The 13,497-nt window shown below is 39.4% G+C and overlaps 1 protein-coding gene across 1 annotated transcript; it reads right to left on the reverse strand.

The window, feature by feature from the left end:
- Positions 1 to 804: 804 nt before the first annotated feature.
- On the reverse strand, positions 805 to 1,776 carry LOC134573475 (olfactory receptor 51H1-like). Its single transcript, XM_063433245.1, has one exon. It carries the CDS (start codon positions 1,774 to 1,776, stop codon positions 805 to 807), a length of 972 nt encoding a protein of 323 aa, XP_063289315.1.
- Positions 1,777 to 13,497: the final 11,721 nt, after the last annotated feature.

Here is a 13,497-nt window from a genome sequence, read left to right on the forward strand (position 1 = left end):
TGGCTACGCTCCTAGCGAACTCTGACACCAGTACCCTGAAATTGTATAATTGTTTTGAGCGCACATTAAGGCAATTGATGCTGTATGTTTGATGTGCATGTGAATTATTTAAGCGACTCACCACAAACATCCACATACACTCATCGCACCCACTGTAAGCCTGTATGGGGGACACCGGGCCAGACCCACATCTCTCACTAGCGTAAACCGCGGGGCGGAGGCCATGGCTTCCTGAGCCTGCCACTATGCAATACGACCTGAGCACATCTACTGAGCACCCAATTTTGAGCATAAAGTTTAAGCGTACTATATTAGCTTGTATATCTAGCCTAACATACTCATATCTAAAGATTAACCACTGAAGTTTCATACCTTGTCAACTACATGTAATAGCATACTTATTGTAATCTACTGAAGTCTCATAGCTCATTAGACTTATTTCTCTGCGTGTCTATTACTCACTGCGTATGTTTTATAGCTTGTCATTCTCTAACTTCATATATAAAAAATGTGCTGTCTACTCTGCGTGCAACGGCTGTTGTGGCCTTGCACGTCTGTTGTTACCCTAAGCACGAATAAAATAAAGAATTAAAAAAAAATGTGTTTAATACTTCCTGCAACAAACCCATAGTAGCTATAACAGATTAAATGTTACATTATTATTAAGTACAAAACATATTAAAATGAAGACATGGATCCTTCAGAGCTTAAAAAGTTTTTAATAATAAATTCATAGTTAAAAAAATAAAGCTTGAATTCTAGAAAGACACAAATAATCTTAACAATGCAGAACAAACAGACCCGTCAAAGTTTTATTGTAACAACCCTATTATCCAAAATTCTGATCTTCCTGTCGCCGAAGACTTTCAATATTTTCTGGCGAATCTGCTTAGTCTTGATGCTGTAAATCACAGGGTTTATTACTGGAGGAACCAGGAGATACACATCTGCCATCAGTACTGGAAGGAGAGGGGATGCATGCTTCCCGAACCGGTGGACCACCGATAAGCCAATGAGTGGGATATAGAAGAGCAATACAGCACAGATATGGCAGACACATGTGCTGAAGGCTTTGACTCGAGGATCATTTGCTTTAATGCCAAGTACTGTCCGAAGAATCATCCCATAAGAAATTATGATGAACATTGAGTCCATGCCTTTGGTCAGTAGCACAGCAATCAGGCCATAAAAGCTATTTACTCTGGTATCAGCACACGCTAGTCGAATAACGTCCTGATGCAAACAATATGAGTGCGATAGAAAAAGGCTCTTACAAAATGTAAACCTTCTGGTAAGAAATGGGATTGGAAAGACAATACAGAGACCCCTTATGGCTATCACCAGTCCAACCTTTGCTATGACAGAATTGGTTAAGATGGTGGAATACCGCAAGGGGTCACATATTGCAATAAGGCGGTCTACAGCCATTGCCACCAGGACTCCAGATTCCATTGCTGCAAACGTGTGAAGGAAATACATTTGGGTGAGGCAGGACTCAAGGTAGATCTGGTTGTGATTAAACCAAAAAATGCCAAGTACTGTTGGGAGGGTTGTGAGTGACACTGAGATGTCTGTGAAGGATAGCATGGACAGCAATATGTACATGGGCTCCTGGAGGCTTTCTTCTCGTTTAATCACAAGCAAAATGGTGGTGTTCCCCAGAAGAGCAATGGCGTAGAGAACAAAGAGAGGAAAAGCAAGGAATATCTGGTCATCACCAAGTTCAGAAATTCCAATCATGGTAAATATTGCAGACGCATTACCAGTCCCTGCCATCACGTCCTTTAGAAAGCTTCTTTGGAATCCATGAACAAAGACCTAAGAGGCAACAAAGACACATCATGCGCCATGAGAAAACTTTCAAATTGATCCCAATATATGTAACCCTCAATAAAGCACCAACAGGCACTGTTCTCCAGGGGTGTAACTAGGAACTGCTTGGCCCCAGTGCAAGAATCAAAGATGGGCCTCACCTTACACCCCCTTAGCAACACACCTGTGTGGGATGTAGGTGATGGCTGTGTCTGATTGTGTGGTACTTGGCCGGGTGATTTTGTGCAGTGGATGGCTGAGTGTGAATGTAGTGATTGTCTGAGTGTGTGTATATGAGGCAGGGCCGGCCCAAGACATCGTGCTGCCAGGGTCCAAGAATGAAATGCTTTTCCCCCCAAACAATGCTACCAAAACATAGTGGATGCAGAGAGTGTGTAGTGGATGCAATATGTGTGTTTGTGTAGTAAATGCAGTGTGCGTCTCTGTTTGTGTGTGTGTGCTGGTGATGATGTGTGTCAAGGGGATACAGTGTCTAACTGAGTGATTTTGGATGCAGTGTGTGTGTAAAGTGGACACGGTGCATGTTAACGCATGTGTATTGGATACAGTTATAATCAAAATTATTCAAACAACATTTCCTGACTTTCAACTGTTTGCAATTAATAAATCAAACAAAAGCAATTGGAATAGCTTAACACAATGAATGCTTCAAGTGGTTTACACCAATTCAACTTACACACAGATACACACACAGACCTACTGACACAGACACACACACACAGTTCTGCGCTACAGATGCCGCCCCTGTCAAAGTGCCACCTGGAGCCATAGTCCCATCGGGACCTACAGACAGGTCGACCCTGATGCGAGACTGGCTGTGTGATTATGTAAACACACACACTTTCCATTCCCAGTTCTCCTTTTAACTCTCTATCTTTGGTTATGTGTAGGCACACTCTATCATAGGGTAGTCATAGGGTTAAGTCTTGTTATTTGGATAGAAGGCTCAGGAAGCTCTGCATTTATCTAGCTGTCTTATCAGATTACTTATCTTTGGTTTGTTATCTGGTTAGTTAGCATACTAACAGCAATTTCTTTTAAAGCAGTATATGTTTGTGCATGCCCAGGTATGTCACTGTTTTAGAGCTTGCTGAGATATCTAGACTCTCTGTCTTGCATTGTTATTCCCGGTCTCCTTATAGGTGTAAGACAGGGCCTGTACCTGAAGCCTCCCCTTTCCCCTAGCTGTCCATTACATTAGGCTGTGTCTACATTAAGGGGCTGCAGTTTAATTCTGCAGTGTAACGACATTCCCGGTGTAAAGCCTTCAAAGCTACAGCTCCACATAGAAACGCCAGGAACACAGTGCTATAACTCCTACTCCCATCACCCCTTACCAATAATTATTACTATATAATATCTGGCATATTTTAGTGCATTCATTAGACTATAACATCACTTTCATTCTGGTAATCATTAGTCAGATCACTGTTTAGTAAATAAATCCTAGCGCTGGTATAGGACTCCTGGATTAATTATTTGCTAATACTGTCCGTAACATGCTTAGTTACATACAGTAATAAACTAATAAAGTAATAGTAATAATCTAATAAACATCAATAAACATCTCTTTGGGATTTTTCTAACTCACCCAGAAAGGTTTCTACACCGGCATAACTGATTGGATATGGAGAATAGTACATTTTATTTCTATGTAACTTTTAATCAGCGCTAAATATGTTTAAACCCGGCCTCTAATAAATTGAGCCCCAAATCTGTTTAGTAAAGGGCTCTGTTTAAAATAGATGGAACGACTGCTGTGACGTAAAGGCTGTGACTGTTTGAAGTAAGTGCACACTGTGTAACCATAGAACGAGCCAGGGACTTACAGCCTTCAGAATAAAATGGCGCTGAAGAGTAATGCTGTGTACTCACATCCTGTGCCTCACACTCACCTGTACTGTGTCTCTCACTCTCCTCATGATATATACTGTGTCTCTCACTCTCCTCAGGATAAATACTGTGCCTCTCACTCTCCTCAGGATATATACTGTGCCTCTCACTCTCCTCAGGATATATACTGTGCCTCTCACTCTCCTCAGGATATATACTGTGTCTCTCACTCTCCTCAGGATATATACTGTGCCTCTCACTCTCCTCAGGATATATACTGTGCCTCTCACTCTCCTCAGGATAAATACTGTGCCTCTCACTTACCTCAAGATATATACTGGGCTTCTCACTTAACTCAGGATATATGCTGTGTCGCTCACTCTCGTCAGCAGATATACTGTGCCTCTCACTCACTTTAGGAGGTATAATGTGCCTCTCACTCACCACTCACCTCAGGAGATATACTGTGTCTCTCACTCACTTTAGGAGATATACTGTGCCTCTTACTCACGTCAGGATATATACTGGGTCTCTCACTCTCCTCAGGATATATACTGTGCCTCTCACTCTCCTCAGGATATATACTGTGCCTCTCACTCTCCTCAGGATAAATACTGTGCCTCTCACTTACCTCAAGATATATACTGGGCTTCTCACTTAACTCAGGATATATGCTGTGTCGCTCACTCTCGTCAGCAGATATACTGTGCCTCTCACTCACTTTAGGAGGTATAATGTGCCTCTCACTCACCACTCACCTCAGGAGATATACTGTGTCTCTCACTCACTTTAGGAGATATACTGTGCCTCTTACTCACGTCAGGATATATACTGGGTCTCTCACTCTCCTCAGGATATATACTGTGCCTCTCAATCTCCTTAGGATATATACTGGGTCTCTCACTCACCTCAGTATATATACTGTGCCTCTCACTCACCTCAGGAAATATACTGTGCCTCTCCCTCACCTCAGGATATATACTGTGCCTCTCACTCTCCTCAGCAGATATACTTTGCCTCTCACTCACTTTAGGAGATATACTGTGCCTCTTACTCATGTCAGGATATATTCTGTGCCTCTCACTCACCTCAGGAGATATACTGTGCCTCTCACTCACTTTAGGATATATACTGTGTCTCTTACTCACTTTAGGAGATATACTGTGTCTCTTACTCACGTCAGGATATATTCTGGGTCTCTCACTCTCCTCAGGATATATACTGTGCCTCTCACTCACCTCAGGAGATATACTGTGCCTCTCACTCACCTCAGCAGATATAGTGTGCCTCTCACTCTCCTCAGGATATATACTGGGTCTCTCACTCTCCTCAGGATATATAATGTGCCTCTCACTCTCCTCAGGATATATACTGTGCCTCTCACTCATCTCAGGATGTATACTGGGCTTCTCACTTACCTCAGGATATATACTGTGTCGCTCACTCTCCTCAGCAGATATACTGTGCCTCTCACTCACTTTAGGATATATACTGTGTCGCTTACTCACGTCAGGAAATATACTGTGCCTCTCACTCACCTCAGCAGATATATACTGTGCCTCTCACTCACTTTAGGATATATACTGTGTCTCTTACTCACGTCAGGATATATACTGTGCCTCTCACTCACCTCAGCAGATATATACTGTGCCTCTCACTCACGTCAGGATATTTTCTGGGTCTCTCACTCACTTTAGGATATATACTGGGCCTCTCTCTCACCTAAGATGTCTGGGGTACGCATTGCAGATTCTGGAATTATTTCTTAGTGTCTTAAACTGAATTTATAATTCACTGATACAATAAATGCCTGGGGCCTTAACCCCTGGGGGCACAATAAAGATTTAAAATTCTCACTCCTTTAACCCTTTTGAATATAGATACAATTTAGACACAAATGTATTCTTCCCTAGCAATGAACTAAAAGCTGAATTAATGCTGTATGTGGATTGTAATCTCAAAGCATCCCGTTATGTTGCATACAAAAAAAAAAAAATCTGTACTTTGTGTTAGCTGAATTCAAAGCAATTATATAGATTGTATTAAATAATTATATTAATAATAATAATAATAATAATAATAATAATAATAATAATATAATAATAATAATAATAATATTAATAATATAATAATAATAATAATAATAATAATAATAATAATAATAATAATATAATAATAATAATAATAATATTAATATAATAATAATAATAATAATATAATAATAATAATATAATAATAATAATAATAATAATAATAATAATATAATAATAATAATAATAATAATAATAATAATAATAATAATATAGTAATAATAATAATATAATAATAATATTAATAATAATAATAATAATAATAATAATAATATAATAATAATAATAATAATAATAATAATAATAATAATAATATAATAATAATAATATTAATAATATAATAATAATAATAATAATAATAATATAATAATAATAATAATAATAATAATAATAATAATAATAATAATAATAATATAATAATAATAATATAATAATAATAATAATAATAATAATAATAATAATAATAATATAATAATAATAATAATATAATAATAATAATATAATAATAATATTAATAATAATAATAATAATAATAATAATAATAATATAATAATATTAATAATATTAATAATAATAATAATAATAATAATAATAATAATAATAATAATATAATAATAATAATATTAATAATAATAATAATAATAATAATACAATCTGTTTCCTTGACCTCCTATAATCGGCTGTTGAAATTTCCATGCAAATGGTGTAGAAGCCCAATGTTGACAACTAAGTGACTGAGGTGAGCATGTGGTTCTCCTGTCAGATGTCACTCTCTTCTGATGCCAATCTGCGGCAGTGAAGCCAGCATGCCTGCGGTAAGTGTTCCCTCAGCTAATTATTATTATTTATAAAGCGCCAACAAGTTCCATAGCGCTGTACAAGGGGTGGACTAACAGACACGTATTTGTAACCATACAAGAATATATATAAAATATAACACACGTGATCCCCAGTGGGTAAACAAATATAAAATGAATGTGCCCTAAATGAGATTGCAAGAAGATCCCTTAAGTCTTCTTAATGTAATACATAAAAATACAATCTACAAAACAAAGATAGAAAAAAACAAAAGATGGTGTAGTATATTTAAAACACCATAAAGTGTGCTAATATGAAATGCGCTCCCAAAATGGAGTTAAATTGCAGAAATATAGAGGTCTTTGGAATTCAATGAAGATCAAATGTTCTTCTTGTTGAACCTTAATGCAGAGGGAGAGACACAAAGGACATAGTGCACCAATAGAAAAGATGACATAAAGATTTATTCAAATTGCACTCAAAAGATATGATGTAAAATTCCAGCGTATTAAAAACTCAGACAAGTCCAACTCCAGTGGCACTTCTCCTGGGTGTAAGGATTTGATGCAACAGAAAGAAAATTAAAAACCAAAAAAACACTTAAATTATACAAATAATACAATAATATAAAAATAAATAAATATACAAAAATCAATAAAATCCAATAAAGGTGTAGAAAGAAATAAAGCGGAAACCACCTTCACAAAAATAATAAAATACAACCTGGAGAATATATCCAAAATTGGAATATTCTATATGAATATGTTATACAATCTGGGATGATAAAAAGTGTATATCATAGCGTAACACAGTAAGATAATAATAATAAAATGTGGAGTAAGTAATACACTCACAAACAAAAGTATAAATCAGGCCTCTCACCCCCCCTGGGGTATATGTAGTATGGGACTTGATAGTAGATCCAGGTGTTAGAATGTCTTCAAAGATATGAGAAAGAAAGGACCATACATAGTGAAAGTACGTAAAAAAATATCAAAAGAGAATTTATTGGTACACTTACAGACATAAAGTGGTAGTAAGCATGTCTCCACTCTCAGTGGAACTGGAAGGCAGGATAGTAGATACCAGACACAGATCCAATCGGAGTAGCAGAGTACAGGAACAATAAAAGGACTATAAAACAAATAAAATCAAGAAACAGTCCGAAAAAGTTCAATATCCAACGCGTTTCGTCCGTGGTAAATGGAGGACTTCTTCAGGGATATGAGTGGATTCGAGTATGTGGGAACTTTTATATCCAATTCAATCTTCCTTGATGCCGTTCACCGGCAGCGTGTGTTCCACACTGGAACGCAGAGTAGTACTTCCTGTGACGTCCATCCGTCTGAATTGCGCATGCGTAATCGGAAAAAGAGTTCTAAACATATTATAAGAACCAGTACCTAAATGAGCATGCGTGGGGATCTAAATGATAGAGAAAAATGTACACACCTGGCGGAATGTCGCCAAAGAGATTAATAGAGAGTAAAGATCAACGAAGAAATGGCAAATTATCGCCACGAAATACAGTTATGGAAACAATAAAACTATATATACTAGTATTATACAAGAATATGGGTAAGCAAAAGGGCAGACAGATGGGGCATGGAAATTCCAATGTCCCAAATGGATGCCACAATGCCAATCACCACATTGGTGTATAAATCCAATACAGTGCTCCTAAAATGACATAGTATAGAGCATAAATAACCCATACAAATAACGATATGTTTAAAGTCATAGTATGGGCATATGAAACAGAGTGGACCAGCCAATGTAAACAATAACCACAGTCCCATAGTACATTAATAATGACCTAAAAAGGTCAAAAAATACAAATTAATAATAATATTAAAAAACAAGAAACATAAAACCCAAGACGAGAGAAAAAAGGGAATACCTATAATCCTACATACAAAATAGCTGAATCGGATTAAATTAAACCTGACAAGTCTATTTCAGCATTGAGACCATGATGCAGTGTTTTGGTCTCTCCGTAGCCTTGGTCTCTCCGCCCGACGCGTTTCGCCCTGGAAAAGGACTTCCTCAGGTGCAATCAAGGTGTGTATTGTGACCTCCTAAGTCCGCTTTTTAAATGATAGAGTTGAAATTCCCGCCGTGTGGGTGCCAATCGTGCAGTATCTTCGTGATTTAATTCATCTGTGCGTTCCAAAGGTGGTTCCAAAGGTGGTTAGTTACGATATTGTGTGGAACGCAACTTGCGTTCCATGCACGTAAAACCCGGAAGTGCACAAGCCCATAAGTAGTTATAAAACGGAAGAATGAGAAACATAGAAAAAGTTAATCAGAAATGTTACCCCATAGTAACAGATTATAATTCTTTAAAATGGTAAATAGATAATCTGAATAAATTGAAATACAATGGTAATAATACATATAAAAGACCACTGATAAAAATATAGGTGTGGAAATATGGACACTTTAAAAACTGAAGAATACAATAACCCTTTAGAAACCCATTTAAAAGACTCATGTGAAATCCAGATGACAGAAGAAATGGATAGGAATATATGGTGTAATAAAAAGGAATTACAAATAAAAAATCATTATAAATAATTATACAAAATATTATAATAAAAAATGGTCATCAATTATAAAAAACACACCATGTCAAAATCAATATTCAGTCCAATAGGGCTAAAAGTTTTTAAATTAAAAATCCAATACCCCTCCCTTTGTCTTAGCTTTCTGATTACATCACCACCTCTGTCATCTAGGGTGACCTTCTCTAAACCAGTGCATAAAAAAGTTTCAAAATAAAAATCAGCCCAATTATTATAGTGGATCGGTACAGAGTGGTTAGTAAATTTTCTCTTTATGTTATTGCAATGTTCCGTGAATCTAATTTTTAACGCTCTGCTGATCCTACCCACATACTGAATCCCGCAACCACAGGTTAAAATATAAACTACATTAGTCGTATTACAGTTAATGTGTTCATTAATTCTGAATAATTCACCTGTTTTATGTCTAATAAAATGTTGGGGTTTTTTTGGTAAAAATCTACAGCCTTTACACCTCCCACATTTATAAAAGCCCTTTAAAATTGAAGTGTCGTTTTTTTTGGTCCTTAAGGTACTGGGAGCCAGAAGGTTCTTAAGATTTCTGCTTTTTCTAAAAATCATTTTAGGTACTGGTGGTATTGGTTGTTTCAAAAAATCATCGGCAAGAAGGAGGGGCCAATGTTTTTTTTTAAAAAAAACTTTTAATTTTAAAAGCATGAGCACTGTACTGAGTCACAAAGGAGAGAGTGAAGTCATCATTAGTATTATTTGTATTTTTGTTAATAAAAATAAACTAAAAAAAAAATAAAAATATGAGTTAATATAAACTGGATACTTTCCAAAATAAATTGTCCAGAAAGAGAGGATAAATCGGTGTCAAGGTCCAAAACACGTTTCACGGCCTCTAGGCCGAAAGAGTGGTCAATAATCGTATACAAAGAAGTGACGTCTAGGGTTGTCCATACAAAGTCCTCCCTCCATTTGATGCAATCTAATTCTTGAATGAGATGTTTAGTATGCTTGAGGTAGGATTTAGCACCTTCAGTGGCGGATCCAGAGCCTGATCTCGGGAGGGGCACTTGTAGATTATTTAAATAAATAATCATGGCACAATAACCACTACAGCTCAGTGTAGTGGTTATTGTGCCAATAGTGCCGAGACCCCCTCCCAGAGTAAGTAGTCAAACTGTTTAAGAACAGTTTGACAACTTACCTGAGGTCCTCAGGGAAATGGGGCTGTAGTAGGGCAGAGGAGCAGTGGTATGTGTGAGTGGTGCAATGTGTGAGGGGTGCAGTGTGTGTGTGTGTGAGGGGGACAGTGTGTTAGCAGTGTGTGTGTGAAGGTTGCAGTGTGTAAGTGAGGGCGGCAGTATATGTCAGGGGTGCAGTGTGTGTGAGGGTCAGTATGTGTGTGTGACAGTTACAGTGTGTGTGTGTATTGCAGTGTATGTGTGTATGGGGGGCAGTGTATGTGAGGGGGCAATGTATGTGTGTGGGGGCAATGTGTTTATGGGGGGCAATGTTTGTTTGTGTGGGGGCAGTGTATGTGTGTGGGGGCAGTGTATGTGTGTGGGGGCAGTGTGTATGGGGGCAGTATGTATCTGGGGGCAGTGTGTCTATGGGGGGCAGGGGCAATGTGTGTGTGTATGGGGGCAGGGGCAATGTGTGTATGGGGGGCAGGGGCAATGTGTGTGTGTATGGGGGCAGGGGCAATGTGTGTGTGTGTATGGGGGCAGGGGCAATGTGTGTGTATGGGGGGCAGGGGCAATGTGTGTATGGGGGGGCAGGGGCAATGTGTGTGTGTATGGGGGGCAGGGGCAATGTGTGTGGGGGTATGGGGGGAAGGGGCAATGTGTGTGTGTATGGGGGGAAGGGGCAATGTGTGTGTGTGTATGGGGGGGAAGGGGCAATGTGTGTGTATGATAAGAAGGATGGGGGGCTTATAATATGTGTTTTTTTTTAATTTAATTAAAATAAATATATTTATGTCCCCCCTCCCTTCTTACGTTTACTGTGAGGAGGGGGGACATCTTTCTTTCCCTGGTGGTCCCAGTGGGGATTCATTGGTGGTCCCAGTGGGGATTTCCTGGTGGTCCCAGTGGTAGGAGTGAACTCTAGCCCGCGCTCCAGGGCTAGAGTTCACTCTCGCGAGATTTGGAGCGTTGCCGTGGTAACCGCGGCAACGCTCCAAATCTCGCGAGAGGAGGACCCGGAGGAGCTGCTGGCTGAGCTCCCGGGTCCTCTCTCCCTCCCCTGCCGGCTGTCAGCACAGTGCCTGCGGACCGGGGAGGGAGATCTCTGATCTCCCCGGTCCGCAGGCACATTGCAGGGCTGGCACTTGGTCAATGCCAGCCCTGCACTAGCCGGCGGGGGAGAATCTCGGGGGGGGGGGGCAATTGCCCCGTTGCCCCCCCCCCCCCCCCCTGGATCCGCCACTGAGCACCTTGAGGGTATTTTTTTTTAAAAAAATGCTCCATTCCTTTTATCAATTTTGTAGCTCGTCTCTGCACTTTTTCTAGTGCCATTATATCCGTCTTTAACCCCTTAAGGACACATGACATGTGTGACATGTCATGATTCCCTTTTATTCCAGAAGTTTGGTGTAACGGATCACCTTCCGTTGACGGATGCTCCTAGCGCTTCATGAGGACTCCACGCACTGCAGACGACACCACAACCACCGCAAACTCCACAACCGCCGTAGCTTAACTGGAGCCGCGCCGTCTTCCTTCCACCCTGAATGAACCTCCAGCATTCAGGACCGTCTGGGAAAGACCTCTCCTCCAAGAAGAGCGTAACAGGAACAAGAACACAGTGATTAAAGCTCAAGGGAGTATGCAGAGCATAGCAATCCCCAGTGTGATATAGCAGTTCCCTCCAATAACGAGACAAGGCTACGTATTGAGGGTCAAGAAGAACTCTGGTTTAATGACAGGGACTCTGCTTTTATGCAGTGCTCCCCTGCAAGGGAGGCACCCACAGGCAATTAGGTATTAACCGATCACATATCGGTTACATCCCACATATGCCCTCCCCTCTGCTTGGGAGATAATTGAGTTTCCTACTGTATCTACTCAATTATCTCCAAGCTAAAACTTATACATTTTATACATTTCTATAACTTCTAAAATATACATGTCACAAACATAAAACATACATTTTCATAATCAATCCACTGAGGGGAACAACATATTAAAAAATGGCATGAATCAGACCAGGGGTTCAAAAGTTAGTAAAAGTATTTTTAAAAACCCACTGCCTTCCGGCCCAAACCAGTTTCAGAGTCTTCTATCCTGGAGATAATTGAGAAGTAATCGAATTATCTCCAAGGACAGAGGCAAAACTCCATTAGCCACATGGCAGACAAAGAACAATAAAAGACATAAAAATACATACTGTTACATTTATCACATAGAACATTCACATTGTACCTATCCCCAGATAGCTTAGATCTGAGCGCACATTATTACCGGATGGCGCTCAGATCACATACATACAATCGCCATGGAGCCAAAGTCTTTCATACAGTCTTTCAGTATACGGCTGGGCTCCATGGCATAGCTATCTGGGGTAGCATGGCTTTAACAGTCCGCAGAAAGGCACAAATAAACCTTTCGGCAGGGAAAATAACAGGTTTGAACTGCAGGGCCATAGTCGCAGGGCAGGAGGCTAGCAATAAGTCCTCTCCAATGCCCAGTGGCAAATGGCAGTTTGTCACATTTGGTCCTTAAGAGGTTAAAACAGGTGCCCAAAATTGCACAGCATATTCAAGGTGTGGTCTTACCAGTGATTTACAAAGAGGCAAAATTATATTTTCATCCCGAGAATTTATGACCCTCTTTATACATGACAAAACCTTACTGGCCTTAGCAACTGCAGATTGACATTGCATATTGCTGCCTAATTTTTTGTCTATAACAATTCCCAAATCCTTCTCGTGTGGTGTTATTCCTAATTCACTACCATTTAGGGTGTAAATTGCTTGTGCATTCTTGACCCCGAAGTGCATAACTTTGCATTTCTCTACGTTAAATTTCATCTGCCATTTTAGTGCCCAGTCCCCCAATCTATCCAAATCCCTCTGCAGCAAAGCAATATCCTGCTCACATTTTATTACTTTACAGAGTTGTGTGTCATCTGCAAACACCGAAACATGGCTTTCAATGTCCATTTCAAGATCATTTATAAATATGTTAAAAAGAAGCAGTCCTAAAACAGAACCCTGAGGGACACCACTTATCACTTTTGTCCAGCCTGAAAATTTACCATTAATGACAATGTTGTATGCTGCAAGAGTTGATGAGTCGGACACAGAGCTATTAGTAAACCATTTGTGGCTGATATTCCTCTGCCACGTGTTCTTGGAGGGGCCTGCTTGGCAGCCTCCTGCCAAAATACTATGGGCCCTTTAAAAAAGT

The sequence above is a fragment of the Pelobates fuscus genome, chromosome 1 (assembly GCF_036172605.1).
Source record: "Pelobates fuscus isolate aPelFus1 chromosome 1, aPelFus1.pri, whole genome shotgun sequence".
NCBI lineage: Eukaryota > Metazoa > Chordata > Amphibia > Anura > Pelobatidae > Pelobates > Pelobates fuscus.

What these genes read in the sequence shown, in the direction of transcription:
- LOC134573475 (XM_063433245.1), bottom strand. Translation starts at nt 1,776, where the DNA reads ATGGCAGGGACTGGTAATGCGTCTGCAATATTTACCATGATTGGAATT.